The following is a 24,148-nucleotide window of genomic DNA, read 5'->3' on the forward strand; positions in this document are numbered from 1 at the left end:
GCCCTCGTGACATAAAAAGGCTTATTGTGTGGCCATGCTACATGGCAGAGATATAATACCCACCATTGTAATCAGGAGAACTAGCCATTTAAAATTATATACATCATAGTTAATAACTTTGAGCATAGCACACATTGTTTTAAAACAATACCTTCAAAATTCAACATTAAAAAACACGAAAACATCAATTTGTCAATATAAATCTTATTTTTAACCTAATATCTATTGTAGATATAGTGTATGAAAGATAGACAATGTTGTGCTCTCCTCAGTGAAAAAAAACAGAATCAATTTATCACCTTTGGTTCAAAAGTTATGATCAATTTATACAAAGTATATCACGTAAACATTTACAAACAAGCAGTAACTATTAGAACTACAAGAGTAAGAAGACACCACAATAACAAAGCTGAGGACATGGATAACAAGATTGCATAATGAAATTATCTTAACCCTTAGAACCCGATTGACGCAAAGTGCGTCAAAAAACACACCCTTTCTTCCTTGTTACATTGCTCCGCGACTGTTCATCGCAACGAGATAAAACCTTTATTGCATGACAGAGAAGAAGTGGGGCTTTCCAAAGAGACTACGCACTTGTCTGTACGATCAGGTATGAAAATTAAAAAAAATCATGAAATTAAATCAAATTGCATCATATTTACAGTCTATACTTCTCTGCGTTCACCTGCGCACCCATTACTCTCGTTTGAATTACTCGCGAATCCGCGATCGCATATATATATATGGCAAGCATATCAGATGAAAGAGGAGAAACAGGGCTATCCATTGGTACCATGGACCATCGATCTTTCTGGCTTATAAAAACAGACGAAGTGACTGCAAAATATTAATGTCATGTACACAAACCAACGCTGCACACCCATTACTCTCGGAGTAATTACTCGCGGACCCGTGATCGGATATATATGCCACGTATGTTAGATGAAAGAGGAGACACAGAGCCATCATTTGATACCAAATACATCCTTCTGGGTTATAAAACAGATGAAGTGACAGCAAAATAATAACTTCATATAGCTGGACTTACCCCACGTTTTTGTCTGTTTTTGTGGCAAAGCATGTTTATAATCCAACGCTATCGTGTGTTTCTCTATGGCAAAACATGTTCATAATCCGGTTTTGAGATCCTAGCAAATTCCTGCATGGCATCCAATTCAAGGCTCACATTGCATCCCAATTTGTTCAACAAAGAAACACCTTTTTTGCCTTTACTTTGTTCATGGCAATGCAGTAAAAAGTTGAGAATCATCATGTGTGCATACACCATAGTCACACATGCTAACAGGCAAACTTGGGTCAAGTCAGGTCAGATCAGTTCGTGTCACAGATATGGAGTGCAGAATGGTCATTTTTCATCGCTAAATAAAAAATGGCATTTATTTCCGTAAATCACACACCACATATTTCTGTAAATTGCTCAGCCCCAGAGTATCCCTCCAACATGGCAATTATATTGCCCGTTTCAGGACAGTCTGCCCTACACACACATGAAATGCATGTAGAGCTATGAGCTTGCTGTGGTTGAGATACAGGTCAAAATATAAGAATTTTTATAATATGATTTTTATATTTTAATTCTTTAAAAATCAAAATAAAATCAATGCTAGTACTAATACATGAAATGATTCTGGATAGCCTAGACTCTGCTGAAAAAAACAATATATAATATGTGTGTGTGGCACTTACAATGACCAGAATAAATCCTTATGAATAAAGGTAGTGAAAATGCCATAAAAACAGCTTAGGGTTCTAAGGGTTAAGGCAATTCAACTTAATATTCACAAGCATTTATATTGGAATATACATATATACATATATTAATATTTAAAACTTTACAAGTAATTGAATCATTTGACAACACTTATATACAAAATATCTAATTATATTATATTACAAAATGCTGAACTCATGAACATAACAACAAAGCTGTGGAGAAAGAAACAATGAATCGCAAAGAACTACCGTATGTACAACAGGAACAGGCCAGTAGCCTGAATAGACAGAGAGAGAGACAAACAGACACACAGAGGGGGTTGGGTGTGCTATGACTAGACACAAGAGACCTAATCTCGAAACTTGTCGCCTTCAGCCGAATGATACTCCACAAAACAATTCCGCTCGCTAACAAAACAAAACCGTTTGCCATTACATTCTGGGGCCTTGCAACCTATTTTGGTTTTCCTCTCTATCTTACATTTTTTGTAACATACGCAACAGTTTTTTCGTGACTCCTCAAAAACAGTAGCATGAGCTACATGAAATGGCGACGGTGAATCATAAGCTGTTTGAGCTGCTGAAGACTGTGACTGCAGCACTGTATCTACAGGAATCCCTGCCAGTTGACAAGCTAGATTTTCCCTAAAATTTATCTGACTATACCTTTCTAAGGTATGTCCTGGTGTTGCATTACAACGTTGCCAATCCTGAAACAACAGGAAACTATTAACAACTGCAATGTCAACAAAATGGAAGAAAAGTGTTTTCCACCACTTCTGTGTTTTACGAAGTACGCTATATGCATTTATCATTTGATCTGACCTATCAACACCACCCATGTGTTGATTGTAATCACTAATTACGGCAGGTTGGCGAACTGCTACTTTGTTCCAAACTGTATCCTTTTTTACTAATCTTTGGACCTCTGTGTAAGCATTAGCATTGTGGAAATTGGACAGGCACGAGACTACACGTGTGTCCTTCCACTGGACCACTAACACATCTCCCTCTATCCTACACCACCTCATGTCACCACGTTTTGAAGTTCTATTCCATAACTTTATATTTTTAAAATCGTTTGGAAATCGCTTGCGATTAACCCTACAAGTACCACACGCATTTAGCCCCCACTCCTTAAGCTTGATCATAAGAGCTGGTGAAGTATAGAAATTATCGAACCAAACTGTGTGACCCATGCCTTTAAACGGTTGAACCAGCTCTTAGACAACTTTAGATGCCAAATCAGTTACACGCCCATCACGACTACCTGTGTAAACATTAAAATCTAAAGTATAGCCTGAGTCGGATGTCGCAATAACCCACAATTTGAAACCCCAGGGTGTTGGCTTTCCCTTCATGTACTGTTTGAATCCGGATCTACCTTTTGATTTTACCATGCGTTCATCTACACTAAGGTGTTTGCCGGCCTGATAAAGTTGCTCACATTTAGCTTTGAGGTGGTCCATTAAATAACGCAACTTCCTAAGACGATCACTATTATTTTCGGTTGTTGGATCTACAACATGCAGAGCTGCCAGCAAAGCCTTAAAACGATCCCGCGACATAAACATTTTGGCCCATGAACCCTGAAGAGACTTGGTTCCCCAATATCTCTGGACGTCAGGGAGAGAAGTGAGCCCCATGTAAATCAGGAGCCCCAGAAACCTGTAAAGTTCATCTGGAGTCACTTCATCCCAGCCCCCTTTACAGTTGGCATACAGTTGGCATCCCACCCTTTGAGGTTTGTAAAACCACATATATCAGCGACGATTGCAGAGGTGAAGAACATCATAAAAAAATCTACCTCACGCAATGTTTTTGTGGCTATCTGTACAGCTCGCTGCACGCTTCCTACATCTAAGCCTAACGGACGTCGGGGTGTAAATGCAACGGCGGTTGGTGTCTCTGTGTCTGTGTTGGTGTAAGACGGATAGGACACGGCGTCAGAGAAGCGTCTACGCTTTCTACCTGACATGGGACCTGTCAGGGAATGGCTAACCACACCCAAAATAAATTGTTATAAGAATATTAGTTAGTGTAAATGTAAATGTAATGAAACTATTACCACTATTCCTGTCATTATTGTAACAAGCAATACTCTTGTAACAACGAGAAATGTGCACATGCGCAGTTGCGCATGCACACGCAAACACACAAACATAGTTACCCAGCTGAGGATGATGGGAGATCACTCTCCTCCTCGTCCTCTTCTTCCACATCCTCCTCGTCTTCATCACCGAGTAGCTGGCTATCTAGGTACTCCTCCTCTTCGATGTCCATCCCTTCATATTCCTCAAGGTGATGCTCTCCAATGACCTGGAGCTCCTCAGCAGTCAGCTGTCTCCTTCCCCTGAGTGACTCCATCAACCGCGCATACTGGCTCTTCTCTCCCTCCATCTAAAATGAAGAAGAGGAAAAAGATAAGCCTGTAAATAGGTTACTTGGTTTTTACCATACATAATCTTAATCACTTCTAACCATGACCCTTTTCACTAAAAATTATGGTCACTGACTGATGAAAAGCTGACTGATGGCTTGGAGAAATAACATTAGCCTGTGAACTCACTTGAAGCAAGTTAGTGTTAAATCCTTGGCTAAACATGACATAGCAGACCAACTTGCAAACCAACACTGATATAAGACAACTTGGGCAAGACAATATTACAGAAAACATCTGGAGAGCGCATATGCACACATACACACCGTACTATTTCCTGGCAGCGTAAAGAAAAAATATTGCGTCTCGGCGAGGAGTAGAGTAAATGCCCGTTTGGGCTCACAGCATGCGACAAGTATTGCCATAACCTTAGTCAACAAACTGATAGTCTACGAACTAAGCAATAGTTATGACACATTTACCACAAGTCTTCAGTTATGCACTCCTAAAGAAACAGCCGACAATAAATGAAAACCTTGCGTTAGACCATCGACACAATCTTCACGTCAATATGGATAGCAACTTTCATGTTTGACAGATATAACTAGCAAGCTAACCAACTTGGCTGCAAACAACTGTAAAATGTGGTACATGTTTTGACGAAATAACATGTTTATTTGAGAATAAAATAGCCTACCCATCAGGTGTGCTTCACATATCGTTAGGTGATATAAAGCAATTGAGCAAAACTGAGCAGGACAGGAGGACGTGTCGTGGGCATGTCGAACCAAAAAATATTTCTAAGTTTGAGCTAGCTCTAGCATACCTAACTTACAGCTAACGTTAATGAGTTGCTGTAGCATTACATGACAGGCTATTTCATTCAAAATTGAATACATCTCTAAAGTGACAGTCCTAGTAGTTGGCTTATCATGTTTTACTTATAGTTACCGCCCCAAAATCATTGAAAATAATAACAATTTACTAAAGATAACAGTTTGCTAAAATACCAGCAAATAATACCGGCTGAAGTGAACACAGACGCAAAGTTACGGTCACACACACGGTGCAAATACTGCTAAAAATAGCTAAATAAAAACGATTTTGAAGTAATAACGTTGATATGTGGTAATAACAACACATAAATATACTGTTTTACCTCAGTTGATCCACCAGTTTGTCCTTCAAACGATGTTATGACTTCTGCTGTATGGTGACAGTCGGCGTTGCTCCTTCAGATGTGGCAGGCAGAGTGACATTTCAACTTCATGTTTTCTCTTCAAGTAGTGAAAAAAATTCGCGCCACAAATCCCTTAACCAATCATATCTCTGTAAAGCTTATGATGTGACGTTTATGAGGAAGTTTTCATTAATAAAATCAGCTGGGGTATGGCGGAGTTATTAGACTGAACGTCATCGGTACTGGGGTACCGAAATTAGAATGGGCCGTCTGCAAAGGGTTAAGGTGGTTATCAATGGCTCTAAGATTGACGTTACTGTAGTAAAAACCAAGCATGTCCAGCTAAACCTACCATACACCATGACATCAACATCAAATTTGACTCCCTGTCCGTTTCACCTACCAGGGCTGCAAGAAATGTAGGAGTTGTTCTCGACAACCAACTAACCTTCCCTGATCATGTTGCCTCAGTCGCCCGGTCGTGCCGTTTCGCATACGGAAAATCAGGACTTACTTGACTCAAGATGCTACCCAACTCCTGGTTCAGGCAATAGTCATCTCACGACTTGACTACTGCAACGCCCTCCTGACAGGTCTCCCAGTCTGCATAGTGAAACCTCTTCAGATGATCCAGATAGCGGCAGCGCGCCTGGTCTACAACCAACCCAAAAGGGCACATGTTACCCCGCTGCTCATCCAGCTGCACTGGCTACCTATGGCAGCCCGAATCAAATTCAAGGCTCTAACGCTTGCCTGCAAAGTAGTCTCCGGTTCTACTCCCACCTACATGAATGTCCTCATACAGACTTACGCTACCTCCAGACTGTTGCGCTCCTCAGACGAACGACGTTTAGCTCTGCCACCGGTACACTCAGGCAATCCAAACTTTTCTCATCTGTTGTTCCTCATTGGTGGAACGCACTGCCAGTTCCTACAAGGGCAGGGACATCCCTCTCCATTTTCAAAAAACTCCTGAAGACCCAGCTCTACAGAGAACATCTCCTCTCATCCCACTACTTACAACTAGTCTTGCTGATCCTAGCACTTACCACCTGTCTTGAACTGACACTCAACTTTTTAGAAACAGCACTCACTGATGCACTTATTCTTACTGAACTCTACCTTTTTTAAATTGTCCTAGAATTGTTGAGAGAATTGCTTTAAAACTTAAACTGTTTACCATGTTGTTAGTCGCTTTGGTTAAAAATGCGTCAGCCAAATGTAATGCAATGTAATGTCCGATAGACATTCTCAGGTTTATTTAGGCTTTCAGAAGAAATGAGAATTATATTTCACGTGAAAATCATCCTATCATGAATACACAAGCCACTTCATAAAGCTATGAAACGCAAGTAGCGATTCCATGAAAAATGTTTCACCGATTTTCTGGGGTTTACCTACCTTAGCTATATGTAGTGCAATGTGATATGGTGCTTCAGTTGCCTTAGTATTAACAGTGTCAAAATGTTGAAGTACTTTCCTCTGTGATTGCAATTCGTTCAACATTCTGTGAGCAAAACCAAGTAGCTTGGCCACCAAACCAAAGCGCTTGGTGTCAATATATAACGCTTTGAGCAGTTCAATCTGAATTAGACACAACAAAAGTGAGTAAGTTTAAGAAGACAACAAAGAACAATTCAGTGTATTTCTTTGTATGTACTGTAGTTATAGATCAGGGATGGGCAACTGGCGGGCTACTACAGTTAGCGAGCGATGAAGAGATACAGAGAGTGGCTTATAAAGAAAACTGAGAATCGTAGCCTACTTTTCAGACAAGGTGGGAAACAGCTGATCTTATCACAGAATTCAAAGTCAACTTATGTGTTTAGTAGGCTATGCTTAGAAACTAAATCAGCTGTGAAAGATTTCAACTTAAGTCACCACGACACCATGCACGAAGATAACTAAAAGTAGGCTACATCGGAGCTACTAGTAGCCAACCTGTAGCCAACCTCAAGCAGGGTTCCCACGGGTCATGGAATTTCAAGAATATCAGCATTTTAATAAAGTCTATTCCAGACATAGAACATCAGGGAATTATATCTTTGGGGGGCACAGTCATTGAATATCAGGGAATTTTGTTGTAGCAGTTTAAAATTGACTTTTGAATTGCTTGAGTGGTTGTAGTTAGCCCTACCTGTTTTTTCAATGCCAATTTTTTCATTTCCTGATTGGTCATGGAAATTCAGGATTTTGGTCAGGGAGAAGTCACTATTACCCATTACAGTGGAAAAAAGGTTTATTGTGAATGTGTAAAATTTTTTGTTTATTTGAAGTTCATTGGTGAATAGAAGCAATATTAAAAATGCATTTGAGTATAGAAAATATTAAATTAATGCATGTTGGTTTAATGAACAGTACAGACTGCTACTGTATATGTATTTACTGAATCCTGATATCCCAGTGGTGGACGTGCGGGGTCACATCTAGCCCTCTGACAGCGACAAGAAAAGTTTGTGGCACTCTCTCTATCATCAAAGTTGCCCATCCCTGTTATAGATTATACATTATCTGTTGCTGTTTCTGTTTAGTGTTATCATATGAATTGTTTGTTTGTGAGCTCTCAACTTTTTCCTCTCATCTCAGGTGTGAACCCAATGTACTTCAACCTTTTTGGTCTAATGAGAGAAAGTGATAGGATGTGGTTCCCACCCAATCACATCTTTAAACTGGATGTCTCAGCCAGCGAAAAGCTGCTCTTCAGGATAAGGTATAGTCATGACTCCCACCACACATCCTCTTTCTCTGTTGTATCCTCTGCCTGCCCTTCTAAGTTTTTGGTCATCTCCTCTAGGGGCAAGGGGTCGCTCACTGTATACCCTTTGGTCATCTTCTCTTGGGGTAAAGGGTTGGTCACTGTATATCCCACAAAAAATGCAGCCAACATTGTGCTTGTTAAAGGCACACTATGCAGGTTTTTTTGCTTAATATGCAAGTTTTTTAGATTAATTTACCTTCATTTAACAGCTTCAGAGTCATTGGAATGGTTATATGACTTTTTTCGGGTTGAATGGTGGCTGTCTCGCTTCCCCCTAGCGCCTGTGAGCGGAAAAACCACCCTTGCAACTGTGGGCCGGCGGGCCGACGGCCTCAGTGTCAGGAAGTATAACGAGTGTAACGAATTGCTTTACTGCATTCAAATACACATACACGCCAGGCACTGGCTAGAAAAAGGTAGCGATAGAGTTTCTCAGACATTCGTCATGACGGAGCCAGCGGAAAAAAAATCAAAAACCGAGAAAACAGTAAGGAAATTGCCAATACTGCATAGTTTACCTTTAAAAGATTGGAAATAAAATTGTCATGGTTGCATTCCTAGTACCAACTTGAAATTTCAGAACCTAAGCGTCATTAACATAGCTTTTTCTGAAAATATGTTTTTTTGAGTTTGTACACCTGATGGGTGTTTCACAAAGGCAGAATTAAGAACTCCAAGATAAAGCGTGGCTTGACATAGCGTTGTCTGGTCATCCTAGCTCAACTCGTTTCATTAACACCAATCCAGGATGAGTAGGAACCAGTGGCGTTGTTAGACCTGGGCATTCGGGGCTATAGCCCCGGATCCTCTGGGGATAGCCCCGGATCTATGAGCCGTCAACAACAACAACAACAAAAACTCTAATCGTGAATGAAATAAATAGCCCCGCAGAAGAGACTTTTGTGTTTTGTGTCCATTGTGTGCATTAACAGCAGCGCAAGAAAATCTGATGTGATCTGGGCAGGTTTAGAATCATTTGTTGCAAAATGTTGCAATTTCAATTCTCCTCTACGCTATTACGCATTGCTGTTTGGTGCCTCTACTAACTAGCCTTAGCGAAATAAGTGTACAGAAGGACAAATGGATATTAGACGTTTTTTTAGAGAGAAAAAAGGGCAGAGCAGGGACAAGAAGTGGAAACTCAGTGTGGCATCATCTCCCGCAACCCAGGAGGACATTTCGATCAGCTCAGTTTCAATATATCGTGATTTACTATTGAATCACATGCGCAGTAAATATGGTAAACCTGACCTCGTTTGAGGGGGCTTCCAAGCAATGCATGTTGGGCTTGATTTTGACAGAATGGAACTTTTTCTTTGGGCAAAAGTTCGTGATAGCCTACACAACCCAAATGCATTGCTTTCAAGGCACCCATAGCCCATTAATTGAAGGGGATGACGTCCAAATGTTTATCCCGAGACGAACGCTCACACCTGTGCACTTGACAGAGGTGCATGACGATGTTTATTCTACATGCTATTTTAATGTCATATTTTGGGTGTTGTGGTGCACTTTGGCAGAAGAGACGTTCTCCTTACACGGTCTTTAAACATCAAAATATTCAGAATGCCGTGACGTGAGTCATTACAATTGGCCTTCCTTTTCATTCGCAAAGTAGGTTAAAATTGCATGTTCATCAGCCCGATTTTCAAAATCTCTCGGGGGAGAACCCCCCCGAACCCCCGGACAAAAAGGTCTCGGACTTCTGGGCTCTAGCCCCGAATGTTTTAAATATCCCTGGTAGGAACGATTATGTCAAGCCAGGTGTAAGTAATTCAGGATGTCCTCCAAAAAACCCATGGTTGGAATAAAAAAGACGCGGAAAATAGCGTCATTCAGACGAAGTGACCAACCACTTTTGATATAGACTAACAATGAAGTAAAGTTTTTTTGAATGGGGAAACATGGCTATTTCTGTAAAACAGCGAGAGTAGGCGTGGTGGACCAACTGAATGCAAATCTACATATGCACCCAGGTGTGAGTGCTTCCTTGTCTTGGCACGCAATGTCATGAATGTAATGAGTGTGGTACATTAAACACACATCACACACAGACAGAGACATAGCAAACATATCAATAATGAATAAACTCCATGGGCAATGGAGACTCAAACAGCATTTAGGCTAAAATCAAACCGCAGCATATGATATTGAACAGTCCAACTGCAGGTTACATTGGACTGCAGCTTGATGCTCTTGAACAGCCCAAACAGTCCTAACTTAATACTTAATATTAAGTCCAAGAATGATTCTCGTGGCACGAAACATACAGTGCTTTTGAAACGGCCTGGTCATCAGTAATAGTAATAAAAGTCTAATTAATCAAGGCTGAAAACGAACCCCTTGAAAAATCGCTACACCAAGACCAGTCTGTGCGCAGTTACACAGTCGCTTCTAATAACGTTAATATTAATAACATGAAGTTCAAAACTCTAACAAATGCCCAGAGTCACTCCCTAATGCAGTAAATACTTACAATGGCGTGTAAGTAATGGCAACTAAGTAAACAATAAACTTAACACAGAGCCCCACAACAACTACCCAAACATACAGCAGATTATGCAGGTGCAGCTTCAGAAAAGCCACTGGGCAAGCTCAATGTAATCTAAGGTCAACATTTTTCTTACACTATTACATACAAATGACCATGTGTGATAGAGTTGATATCAATCATGTCAACAAATAACAAATTAATCAAATGTCCAGAGCTACTACCTAACGCAGATAATACATGCAGAGGCATGTAACCAATGACAACTTACTTACTTGACTTAACACAGGGCCCACAACAACTAGCCAGATTTAACCCTTAGAACCCTAGACTGTTTTAAGGGCATTTTCACTACCTTTAGTTAGAAGCATTTATCCTGGTCATTGTAAGTGCTATACACACATGCTATATATTGTTTTTTTCAGCAGAGTCTAGGCTACCCAAATCTGCCATTTCATATATTAATACTTATATTTTGACATGTATCTCACCACTGCAAGCTGGCAGCTCGACTTGCCTTTCATGTGTGTGTAGAGCAGACTGTCCTGAATCTGGCAATATCATTGCCATGGTGGAGGGATTCTCTGGGGCTGAGCAATTTACAGACGTGGTGTGCGTCTTACAGAAATAAATGGCATTTTTTATTTAGTGATTAAAAATGACCTTTCTGCGCTCCATATCTGTGACACGAACTGATCTGACCTGACTTGACCCGAGTTTACGTGTTAGCCTGTGTGTGCCTATGGTGTCTGCACTCATAATGATTCTCTACAACTTTTTACTGCATTGCCATGAACAAAGTAAAGGCAAAAAAGGTGTTTCTTTGTCAAACAAATTGGGATGCAATGTGAGCCTTGAATTTGATGCCATGCAGGAATTTGCTAGGATCTCAAAACCGGATTATGAACATTCTTTGCCATAGAGAAACACACAATACCGTTGGATTATAAACATGCTTTGCCACAAATACAGACAAAAACGTGAGGTAAGTCGAGCTATATGAAGTTATTATTTTGCTGTCACTTCGTCTGTTTAATAACCCAGAAGGATGTACTTGGTATCAAATGATAGCTCTGTGTCTCCTCTTTCATCTGACATGCGTGGCATATCTATCCAATCACGGGTCCGCGAGTGCTCCTACACACAGTTGCGTGCCTTGCAGTGCTGAAGACGCATCCCGTTCACTTTACATGGGCTTATGTCATCTGTTGCCGAACTGAATTGTGGGTCCATTGCGTCGCGTTGCTCGCGTTGAGAAGTTCAGCTGTTGCTGCACTGACGGACGGCACCGGCCAATCAAGCCAATCGACGGACAGCACCAGCCAATCAAATTAAGGTTATACCTTAAGGGCTCTTACAGAGTCAACGCATCGCTACGCATACGCGCCCGCAAGGCTACGCATCACTACGCTTCGGCCGCCATTATGCGTCGATGCGTAGCAAAATGTGTCATCCCAGTTTTTGATACGCGAAGAAGGTTTAAATACAATGGCCAGCGAAGAGGAAAAATGATGCAAGCTTATCTTTCTTTTACCGTCTATGGAGCTCCGCATTGTAGGTCACATGGTATTCATTGTGTATAACATGATTGTCACTTGTAGATAACTTACGTTAGTATAGTTAGCTAACCGCTGCTAACGTGCTAGCATCGTCACTCAGAAAAGCATGAGGCTGTGTACAGTTGTGTACATGTATTCACCATAAATTAATAAAATTGAAGTGCCTCTGCAATGTAGGCTATGTTTCCGTTATACATCCGTATTTACAGTAGCCTAAGCCTACCATGTTCCTTACATGACATGACCCAGTGTTCTTGTAACATGCAGTCAATCTAGCAAAGCGAATCACACTCACCTCCCGTTTAAGTTTGTCACCCAACAAAGCTAGATATTCATTTTTATACGTCCATGTCATACTGGAATCTTTTTGATGATTCTAAATTAAATCTGATCTGTGGCTCTCCAAAAGAGCCATTGGGATGTAACTTTTACAGACAGCCTGAATATCACTCGGAATGTCAGTCACCAGTGACTGCTACCCCGTTCCGTGAGCGATGTATTGCATTTCACCTATCGCTAGCGTTGCTTGCTCGCGTTGACTCTGTAAGAGCCCTAAGTCGGGAACACCCACTGGCATGCGTTGACGGAACGCAGCTGTGTGTAGAAGCCCTAATTCAAACGAGAGTAATGGGTGTGTAGCGTTGGTTTTTGTACATGACATTATTATTTTGCAGTCACTTCGTCTGTTTTCATAAGCCAGAAGGATCGACATCTTTTATCTGATATGCTTGCCATATCTATGCGATCACGGGTTCGTGAGTAATTTAAACGAGAGTAATGGGTGCGCTGGTGAATGCAGAGAAGTATAGACTGTAAATATGATGCAATTTAATTTCATGATTTTTTTTCATTTTCATACTTGAACGTACAGACAAGTGCGTGGTCTCGTTGGAAAGCCCCACTTCTGTTCTGTGACGCAATAAAGGTTTCATCTCGCTGCGATGAACAGTTTCAGAGCAATGTAACAGAGAAGAAAGGCTGTGTTTTTTGACGCACTTTGCGTCAATCGGGTGAATGACGTCCATACGCACGGGCAAATATTTTCTGCTGAACTTTTATTGTACATGCATCAAATGGATGGATATGAGGCTCTGTGATACAATGGTATTCCCTAATACACTGGCCATTTGCATGTATTGTTCAGGAATGGATTGAGGAACATGAAAAGAAATTGGCTCCTCGAAAAGAGTTTAATCCCCAACACCCCACTTTCTCCTTAGAAATCTGTTAAAGGCTTATGTACAGCACTCACTCTATGCATAAGGAATGCGGTGCAATTTCAGCTTGCTTGTATCTCACTGTAGTCTTTTGCCTCCTTCCTTTACTCTCTACTATTACAGGTTTTATTTTCCTAGCTGGCACAGCAGTGGGCCTGGCAGTGCCCATCGCTATGGAGTAACCAAAGGCTCAGAAACCCCTGTTTTAGATGATACAGTCATGGCTTATCTATTTGCTCAGGTAAGAATGTGTCTGCTCAAGCAAACATCAGTTCATTCAGCATTTTTTCTCAAACAATTAGGCCAGGGGTCTTCAACCTTTTTCAGCCCAAGGACCCCTTGGCTGAGGGAGACTTTTTAATTTCACTTCAAAGTTGAAAGTCTGCTGATTATTCCGCTTATTATACGGCTACTTGGACTTCCAGTATGAGTGGTGCCGAGTGAGGTTGCAATTTTTGAGCTCTAGCTGGAATTGTACATTTTGTATATTAGCCAGATTTAGTTATGTAATCGAAGCCTACAACATAGTGTATATGTCTTCATAATAACGTCCATTGCGCAACTTTCGTGACTGATTGAATTTTGTGCCCGCTATGCTACCCTTTTTTTGTTTTTCTTTTGAAACTATTTTTAGTTTTGTCTGTATTCTTTTTATCTGTTTTACTAATCTGCATTAACACTTTTCAAATGTTGCATCATATCTTTGTAATCTGGCATCATCATTGTCAATTGTCATTCACCGATAACTTTGTTGTTTCACTGTCATTGGATGCAGCTGTGTAAAAGCCAATAAAAATAATTGAAATTTAAAGTTGAAAGTCTGCTTATGCTACATAGGCTTAATGGGTACACTTACCCATAGACAGATAGGTCCCAAGGGAACTTCTTCCACTGTATTTGACCCATCCATGTTTAGTAAACAAACGCATGTGACTTGTGTTGCTCTCGTACATCTTATTAACCTTATCTTTCCTTTTTCCCTCAGTGGAGGTGTGATTTTCTGAATGGGTGGTTCAGCGTTCCAGTTAGTCATGAAGCTCAAGAGGAATGTCTGGGAATGGCTGTGCTGGATATGATGAGATTGGCTAAAGAGAGGGGCCAGTCTCCTGTGGACATTTACAATGACAACAGGTAAGGATAGGATTTTGAGCCTGATAAATATTAAATGTATGTCTTAAAAACCATTTTGTACAAAAGAGATGCATTGAGTGGGTTGGGGTAAGATTGTGCCTGATTGTGAGGGATATGAACATAGCACTTACAGGATAATTGGAGGTAATTGGAAATTAAACGTATATACCTCTTTATTATATGACTCTTCACAATGCTAGTACAGCGCTCCATTTACTTGAATGGGATTTCCCAACGTTCTACGGTAAAATACAGTAAACTCATGTATTTACCTAGCCTGGTCTTTACCGCCTGTGACTACGTTTCTCTTCGTCATACAGTCTGGAACAAAGTAATAATAGGGAGGGAAAGTGAAAACCAGCGCCCCAAGTGGTTGCGTTCCTATCGAAGAGCAGCTCCAATGTTAAGTCCCATAGACCTATTTTTAAAAAAATATTGTGAAGCCAAATCAGAGATGTTATCCACCAAAAATATTTTTCAGTGTCTATACAGTAATAATCTTCTAACTGTGAAAATGTCAGACCCTATTTTGCCTTATTTAAAAAAAAATCGAAATTGCTCCTTTTGTTTCATAAACGAACTACAAAAGAAGTCACGTGACTTTACCCTTCGACGTTACTCACGGTAGCATGGTTTGTTTATTAGCCTGGTTAGCATTGACACTTAACACTTACTGCCAGATCTTCATGTAAGTAGAAGCACAACAACAGTTATCCAGACATAAAAGTTATCACCACGTGGTTTACATCACGTTCCGTTATTACAAAAATATGTTAAGCCAGTTAAGCGAATTGCCGTATTGATCAGTTAGAGATTAAGCGCCCAAACCTGTGACGTCACATGCAACTGTAGTTCATTATCACCATGTTACGACAAAAACCGAAAACAATTCAACTGATCCTAAAAATAAGGTATGGCCACTTGAAGCAATAGAGGTGACCCCAGTGCCTCACATATGGAAGGCGTTAAATTAAGATCCCAATGTGCACCGAGATATATTTTTTCTAAAAAAAAATCCCATCCACTCCGCTAAACTCTAGGAACGCAAACACTAGATGGCGATGAGATTACTTTCCCTCCCTATAATCTGTCTCCGTAATGAGCGGATGCTTATTTTGAGGTTTAAAATCATTGGAGTTCCCTTAACCAATCAGCAACGTTTGGTAATGACGTATGCTGTGCGCCGGAGTTCAGGCTTTTACGCTTACCACTTCCGCTTCAGGCTCTTACACTTCCTACTTCTGCTGCTCTCGGTAGTAACAGAGCCCGTCTACGGAGAGCCTTGCCACTCCGTATAAAGTCCCATTGTACCGAATTTTGGATGCAGTTCCACCAGAGTTCCACTGGGGGCGATCGCCATGAGTGCAGAAGGAATGGGAGTCAATGGAGCTAGACAGCTAAATTTGTCTCTTTCACCTGATTGTCGTTGACAAATCTCAGATTTGATTGTAGTTTGTATAACTTCAACATGGGTTATAGGTCAAAAGTTGAATGAACGAGTACTTATGTCCTTTTGATTTCTTACAGGTTGGACCGTTGTTGCACATAACACGCTAGCATTGTGCTAATGAATGACGTCATTGACACATTTGAAAGGCTTTTTAGAACAATTAAGTGACTTTAAAAAATATAATACTCAACCAAGTGTATTTTCTTTGCCTCCCCTTTCGAATGCAATACTAAAAATTACTTGAAAAAAAATTATATCCCAAGAAAAGTGGATTTTGAGGGGTACAGCTCCATAGCCCTCCATGCATTCTGCACTCGTGGACGAGCGCCCTCATGTGGAACCACAGAAGGAACTGCAACCAGTTCAGAAACCGGAAGTGGCAGTTCTCCCCTTATTAGACATTCTCTGGTAGTAAACAGACCACTGACTAGTATGCAGGCTACCTGACCGCCAGGGCAGTCTCTTCGTAGTGGATATATCTCTAACTTGCGCCAGCCACAGACCGAGAGTTGTATACCAAAAGCGTCACGTCGCCGAGATTATATCAGCTCTTGTCACACGCCAATTTATCCTCTTATCTCTTCTCGCCGCTTATCAGACGATTGTTGTTCTACGCAGCCCGGTGACTTCGTCGGAGCTTACTTCGTTCTCCACAGGCTGTTCAGACTACACTCTCGGATAAGTTGGATTGTACTGACGACTGTCAAACACAAACACGGAGCGGTTTACCTTGAGCCCAGCTCGGTAACCGCTAGTCCCAGTCAAGCACAATCACAGCAGCCTTGCCTTGAGCTCCGCTCGGTAACCGGCTAGCTCACGTCAAGACACACCGCCTCGCCTTGAGCCCCGCTCGGTAGGGTAGCTAGTAGCTAACATTCCATTCCTTAAGTAGGCCTATGCCGCATTGATTTTGTTAAGGTAATTTGAGAGTAGGGGGAGAATTACGAGCAGCAAACGTTTATTTGAAAACATGATAGTAGTGATGCATGTAGTACACTTGTGCGTTTAGGTTTAGCTATCACTATCTGATAAATCAAACTTTTCCCAAAGCTAGTTGGAAGGAGAGTTATACGTCCTTGCCATTTATAAAATTGACAAGACAAGCCTCTTGCTCCTGCTTTAATTGCGTGATGCCCTCGAGAGTTGCGACAACTTCGCGGATAGCTTCTTGTGTCTCTTCCTCCGTCGCCATTGTTGCTGTGCTGTTGAACTACGTCTTTCATATCTCTCCGCAAGTAGTTCGGTCACTTCTTGCAATGAAACTTCATTCAGAAGTGAAAGCAGATCAGCTGTGTTCTAAAGAATTTCTGAAGTTCAGCGTGTGTTGCGAACTATTTGGTGCCGTTTTAGAGATTTACCGATAACCATGTATTCCCTTATGTGTTACGTACATATTATAGGTGGTAATGTCTCAAAAGCATAATGCTAATCAATATAAACAGTTCACACTTCACAGGTACCATAAAAGTTAACTAAGTGAAGTTTGGACTGTTTTTTGTTGTTGTTTTTTTTCATATAATTTTAGAATTGCACAGGTTTATTTACAGTGGATAAAGGGTTTAGCTTAATGCCCGTGGGTCATTCCACGCCAACTCAGCCACCCATGTACATGACACCTCTCAGATTTTTGTTGAAAAGCGGTGAATATATGCCTAATGTTACCAAAGGAATCTGAAGTTTCAGGTCAATATCTCAAACGGTTTGCCCGTCCATTTGAATTTCGGGTGCCACGGCCCTAATTGACACATTGAAATTTCACATTTCATCTATTGCCATTTTTGGAAGCCCATAATGTCTGTTCTAATAGTGGTAGAGGGATGGAAACTGGTGTGGTAGTTCATTGTAGCCAGTACTACATAATTCTGGAGGCAAAATCAATATTCCTTACTGTTTGGGTGAGAGGTGGGTCACCAAAGTCCTAAAAGATGTTGATGGCATGTGTGATTTTTCACTTTTTGGGTGGCCCTAGCACCACAATTAATGATCATATTTATTCTAAACAGGATTATTTTTTTATATGTGGGAACCTTGCTCTTGCCAAAATTAATTTGAAGGGTATGGTACCACTAGTGGGGGTTTCATGGGGGTCCAAAAACCCTCTCCGGTAGATGTGACTCTTTTGGAACTCCATATTTGGACCCCAAAATGACCATGTGGGCACTTGATGATCCTAATGGGATTTATACCAGATAAAGATACATATTTGTTCTTTCTTTTAATGAAATAAAACTTGACTATGAAGCTCCATAATATGAATTTTATTCTTCATAATGCACCATTTTGGACATTGTTTTCAGACGTCTGGAATATAGATCAGGTAGAATTTAGTGATGATGAAGCATGAAAATATTGGAAATAACTTAGTATTAGGCTATGCTCAGTGATGGCAAACAATTAAATACTGAGACTGTCACGGATTAACCCCTTATCCCCCATGAAAGAGACCCTCCATCAAACTTCAAAATTGATATAAAGCAATGATGCGATCATGTTCTACTGATAATTTTGCCCGAGGCGTAACGTCTGTGCAGTTCGTACGTTTCCTCGTGTTTTTTAATATCTTCTGCACTAACAAAGAAGAATGTAATGTTCTTAATGTTTTCTGCATGTCGCTTTTTTGCAACTTTGTATGGGAAATGCCCATATGATGGAATTGGCGGAACTCTCAAACGTTTTTCTGCAGGCCACTGATGCAAACCATATTCTGACACCAATGTTTCAATGGGCAAAAGAAAATATTAAGAACATTACATTCTTCTTTGTTAGTGCAGAAGATATTAAAAAACATGAGAAAACATACAAATTGGAGAGACGTTACGCCTCGGCCAAAACGATCAGTGGAACACGATCGCATCATTGCTTTATACCAATTAACAAAAATAAGATACAGATAAAAATAATATCACAGGATACAATATTCACAGATGTCGATTAGGGCTGGGATAAACGATTATTTTTTAAACGATTAATCTAGCGATTATTTTTTTGATGCATCGATTAATCTAACGATTCATTTTTTCAGTCCGATTCGATTTCGATTCGATTATCTCCCCATTAATTGACTAATAGCAACTTATACATGTTGATTTACATATCTGAATGAAAAAAACATGAATTCCTTAACATTGGAATATATGTTTATTGCTCTTAAGGCGAGACACGGCAGGTGAAAACATAGTTTTTTCATGCACTGGTCAATTTCGAGATTTTGAGCTAGTCCCTTTGTTACCTTAGCATGTATTCTATCACACTACTACAACAAAAAAATCCGATTTACACATTTAGGTGTTTATTTCATTATATTGTGTCTACTCGCGCCTGTATATTTCTCCTAAATTCAGCAAAAGTTAGCATTCTAACCTTGCATGCACTCCCGCGACCGTGTTTCAAGGCAGGTTTTCTCAAAATGAGTTTCCTCTCACACTCTGAGCTCAAAAACTCCACTTCAGAAGCACGTACATACACCAAACTTTATAGACTTATGACTAACTATATGTCGAAGATTTCTACAGAGGGGTTTGTTGATATATATTATTCCTAGCCTGACTTACATGATATTTTATGCCTAAAAACATGGAAAAAATCGATTTTTTAGGGCTAGTGACATCATTTTCTGATTTACAGGATAACAAAAGTAGATATTCATAAATTCCTCTGTAAATGTTTCCCCATCTAATATCTGAACACAATGAAAACATAATTTTGAACCTGGCTGTATCCAATGCTCAGGTTTCGTGCCTTAAAATGTATGCAAATTAGCGCATATTTAACTAGATAATGCCTCATTTGCATATGTAAACATTAAATTACAGCAAACTTGTAATACATTTTTTTCTCATATTAATGTAAGTAATCAACTGGGGAAGTTTCATAGTGATATCTGCTTGTTAAAAATTTTACCCTATTCACCTGTAGTGTCTCTCCTTAAGATTCCAAAATAAAAGACTATACAAGTGCAAAGTAATGCATTCTTAGTCAGAGGTAGCATTCAGTTCAGTTCAGTAGTGTATACACGGGTTTCCCGTTTACGAACAAAACTAGATGCGCGCGCAGCCGTGAGGCAGAAGACGCTTGGTGGCCGTCCACAACGTTATAAACTTAACCTAAATAGTCGGCTGCTGTAAGCTACAATCGGATTTTTTTGTATATCCCTGTTGTCTCAATGATATTAACATCTCATTTCAGACTATATTTCAAAGTTTGATGTTCATTTGGATTATTAATATAACATCGTATTTTGTCATTTTTGGTGAAGACATGCATTCCGTTAGGGATATTGAACATATTTAACATTCTCTAACCATTGTGATTTCGAATTGGTTCAGTTTTCAGCACAAAAACTCATTTTATTATTTTGCTCTTTTGCAAAAACATCACTTAGAAATCACCATTCCACTCCATTACATAATACCAGCTCTATGCTGTTCTATGGTGCTTTCTGCCTCTTGGTTGCGCACGCATGTTTTTGTGACGTTCCATAGAAATCCATGTATAGGTCTAATTGAGTGCCTGTCACCAGAGCCCGTCTACGGCATTCTGCGGCAAGTGACATTCTCTGCTGTCACTTTAAGACGACGTTCGTGAGGGAATCCCTGCAATTAATGTGTGGATGCAATTCATAACGTAGTTAGTTCAAATAACGGTTCGTAGCCTACTTCTCCTTGGGACTTTTCCATTTACATTGGGATTTTGCAAACATTCAGAGTCAATAAAATGAGCCCTACATGAGTAACGAAATTGACAAGCAGATGTAAGTAAGCATGCTAAACTTGACATCCGAACAGTATCCTAACGTTAGCTTTGAGATACTGCTTGATTGCATAACTTAACTTAGTTTGGTCTCCTCAATGTAGGCTACTATGTTGTGATGAGACCTTAGCGGAGTTAACTTTAATGCAGCAGTTTTGAACAAATTTGCACAGCCATGGCCACGATGCTAAGCGGATTTAATAGCAATTTAGCCCACCATGTTCTGTGCAATGCTTCTATGTGGCAACAACAATCCTTCAACAATCGTGAATATTTTGCACATGCAGAGGAGGGGCAGCGGGCTCATTACAAGAGAGAGTGGCCGGGGCAAGAAAAGGCTGCGTGGGTGAAAAGCACAGCTCAATGATTTCGTGGCCCCCAGCCACAGATTAGTCAACGTATGGGAAACACTGAAGGTGTAAAATTCAAAATATTTAGCGGCACACATTATGCTTAATGAATCGACGCGCATATTTTGCGTCAACGTATTTTTTGCGTCGACGCGTTGTCCCAGCCCTAATATCGATGCAGGACAACAATCAGATTCAGAACACCCGGAGGCAGAACACTCGCAGTCAGATCAGCCACAAAACTCAGTTTTCCAGCCAGGAAAATACATTGCCTGTATCTATGATGATGACTGTTTCATTGGAAATATTGTTGAACGTTCAGATGAACATGGTGACGTTTTTGTGAAATTCATGAAGTGTGTCAACAACATCCTCACATGGCCATCGGACCAAAGACAGATCCTGTTGGGTGCCATTCCAACATATCATTTGTTGTGTCAGTGTGCCAAACACCTATGGACGCAGTGCTCACCAATACAAACTTGACCAAAAGGACCATGACAACATGATGCCACTGCTTCCACAATTTCTTGGATAATAGTTAACGACACTTCAATTTAATTTTCAATTTTATTTGGAGAGAGACCGGGGCAAGGAAAAACTCCCTTTTATTTGTAGTGTTCTAACACCATGTAACATTCTTGTTATTTAGCTCTTTAAAAGTTTGATGGCGGGTCTCTTTCATGGGTGATAAGGGGTTAATCCGTGACAGTCTCAGTATTTAATTGTTTGCCATCACTGAGGATAATACTAAGTTATTTCCACTATTTTCATGCTTTATCATCACTAAGTTTTCCCTGATCTACATTCCAAACTTCTGGAAACAATGTCCAAAATGGTGCATTATGAAGAATAGACATATAACAAATAATCCTGTTTAGAATAAATATGATAATTAATTGTGGTGCTACGGCCACCCAAAAAATTAAAAATCACACATGCCGTCAACATTTTTTAGGACTTTGGTGACCTACCTCTCACCCAAACAGTAAGGAATGTTGATTCTGCCTCCAGAATTGTGTAGTACAGGCTATAATGAACTACCACACTAGTTTCCAGCCTTCTACCACTATTAGAACAGACGTTATGGGCTTCCAAAAATGGCAAAGGATGAAATGTGAAATTTTCAAATGTGTCAATTAGGGCCGTGGACACGAAATTCAAATGGACGTCACGGGCAAACCGTTTGAGATATTGACCTGAAACTTCAGATTCCCTCGTTTGGTAACATAAGGCATATTTTCACCGCTTTTCAGCAAAATCTGAGAGGTACCATGTACATCCATACCCCCGATAATGGCTGTTTTCACATGGAATGACCCCCACACAATTTTATCTTGTTTAGTGCTTTGAATGGCTGCAGTGCTGGAAAATGTGCTACATAAATAAATATACCTTACCTTACCTAATTACCTTTTTAATTACTATTATTTAATTTATTCTTTAAAGCTGAGCTGGCTCTTGATCACAAGAAATATATTTACTGATAAATCCTTTTATGAGTTCATGACAATAAATTTGAACTTGAACTTGAACTTACCTTACCTTATTGCAGGAATATGCAACAAAGTGCATTCTGTTTCCTCTACTTTACTTACCCGACTTTTTTCCTATAGCTACAAATCTTTTTTGCCCAAGGATATGCGTGCTCACATTCAAGACTACCACTTTGTGACACGCAAGAGAATCCGATACCGCTTTAAGAGGTTCATCCAGCAGTTCAGTGAGTGCAAGGCAGCTGCCCGCGATCTGAAACTCAAGTATCTGGTGAACCTAGAGAGCCTTCAGCCTACTGCCTTCTCTGAGAGATTTTGTGTTAATGAACACACAGCTGGAGATGTCACCATTGTTGTTACTGCTAACCATGGCATTCAGTGGTTCCAAGAAAATGCCAAAGAGGAGCAGGTACCTTTCATTCTGTTTTACTGATTTCTCCACTATTACATGAACCGGTTAGGCATAAGAGATTACAAGATTGTGTTGTTTTGTGAAGTCTCTTTGAAAGGCAGTTTACTTTAAAATGGTTCATATTACCGGTAAACTATTTGTCAACTATTTGTCTATTAGCAACCTCCATATGTACCACCATATCAACACTTTAGCAACCATCACAATTACCCTAGGAATATTAATACAAGCCACTTTCCATCCAACTTTCTCTTAATCCATCTGCTTCCAAGCATATATTTATCCATTAACCTATAGTCCTATCAACAACCAATAAATTATCAACCTATACACATCCAATAAATTATTTCTCTATCAACATTCATACATTCATTAAACTACCTGTCTATCAACATCCATTAAAGCATGTCAATCTAGCAACCACCATAGCAACCAATGATTACCCTAGCAACCACTTTATATGGCAAGCAACCACCATGAGTACCCTAGCAACACCCTAGCAACCAATGTTAAATGCCCTAGCAACGACCTAGCAACTACCACTACAATGTCAACCTAGCAACCATCATAGCAACCAACATGATTACCCTAGCAACCAGAACAGCAACCATTTTATTTGGCATAGCAACCACCATATGTACTCTAGCAACACCCTAGCAACCATCTTAATTACCCTAGCAACAACCTAGCAACCACCACTACAAATTAGCATAGCAACCTATAATAGCAAAACAAATTATCTGTCTATCAGCATCCACTAAACTATCTACCTATAAACATCCATTTAACTGTCTATTTGTCTATTAACATCCATTAATCGACCTATCAACATCCATTAAACAATATGTCTATAAACATCCATTAGACTATGTGTCAACATCTATTAAACTATCAACATTCATCAACATCCATGTCTAATTCAATTACTACTTAGCAACCTCCATAGCAACCAACATGATTACCCAAGCATTTAGGGCTGCACAGTTATTGTAATCACAATATGAACCAACGCAAAATCTAATCTCAAAAGCTACAAATAATAATGCACAGTTAATTTTGTCACATTTCTGACTTTTATATTAATTTCATCCTCCTTGGTTATGTCACTTCTAGTTGGTGGATGTGCATAGTGTGTGAGGGGCACAGAAATTCTGATTGGTGAGCTTTATAGTTGGTCTGGGATGCTGTGCTTCTTGTGCACCAAGCGTGCTCACCAATCAGGGGTGGCACAAATTAGA

At 40.1% G+C, this 24,148-nt stretch overlaps 1 protein-coding gene across 3 annotated transcripts in view; it reads left to right on the forward strand.

Annotated features, from left to right (window-relative positions):
- Positions 1–24,148, forward strand: part of jak2a (Janus kinase 2a) — a 118,618-nt gene that overhangs the window by 24,864 nt on the left and 69,606 nt on the right. For all 3 annotated transcript variants that reach the window (XM_042060573.1, XM_042060574.1, XM_042060572.1), the window contains 4 exons: positions 7,884–8,007; positions 13,446–13,563; positions 14,308–14,453; positions 22,619–22,907. In XM_042060573.1, the coding sequence (XP_041916507.1) occupies positions 7,884–8,007; positions 13,446–13,563; positions 14,308–14,453; positions 22,619–22,907 (677 nt within the window). The remainder of the gene's footprint in view (positions 1–7,883; positions 8,008–13,445; positions 13,564–14,307; positions 14,454–22,618; positions 22,908–24,148) is intronic.

Source organism: Alosa sapidissima, chromosome 13, assembly GCF_018492685.1.
Source record: "Alosa sapidissima isolate fAloSap1 chromosome 13, fAloSap1.pri, whole genome shotgun sequence".
Taxonomy (NCBI): Eukaryota; Metazoa; Chordata; class Actinopteri; order Clupeiformes; family Clupeidae; genus Alosa; species Alosa sapidissima.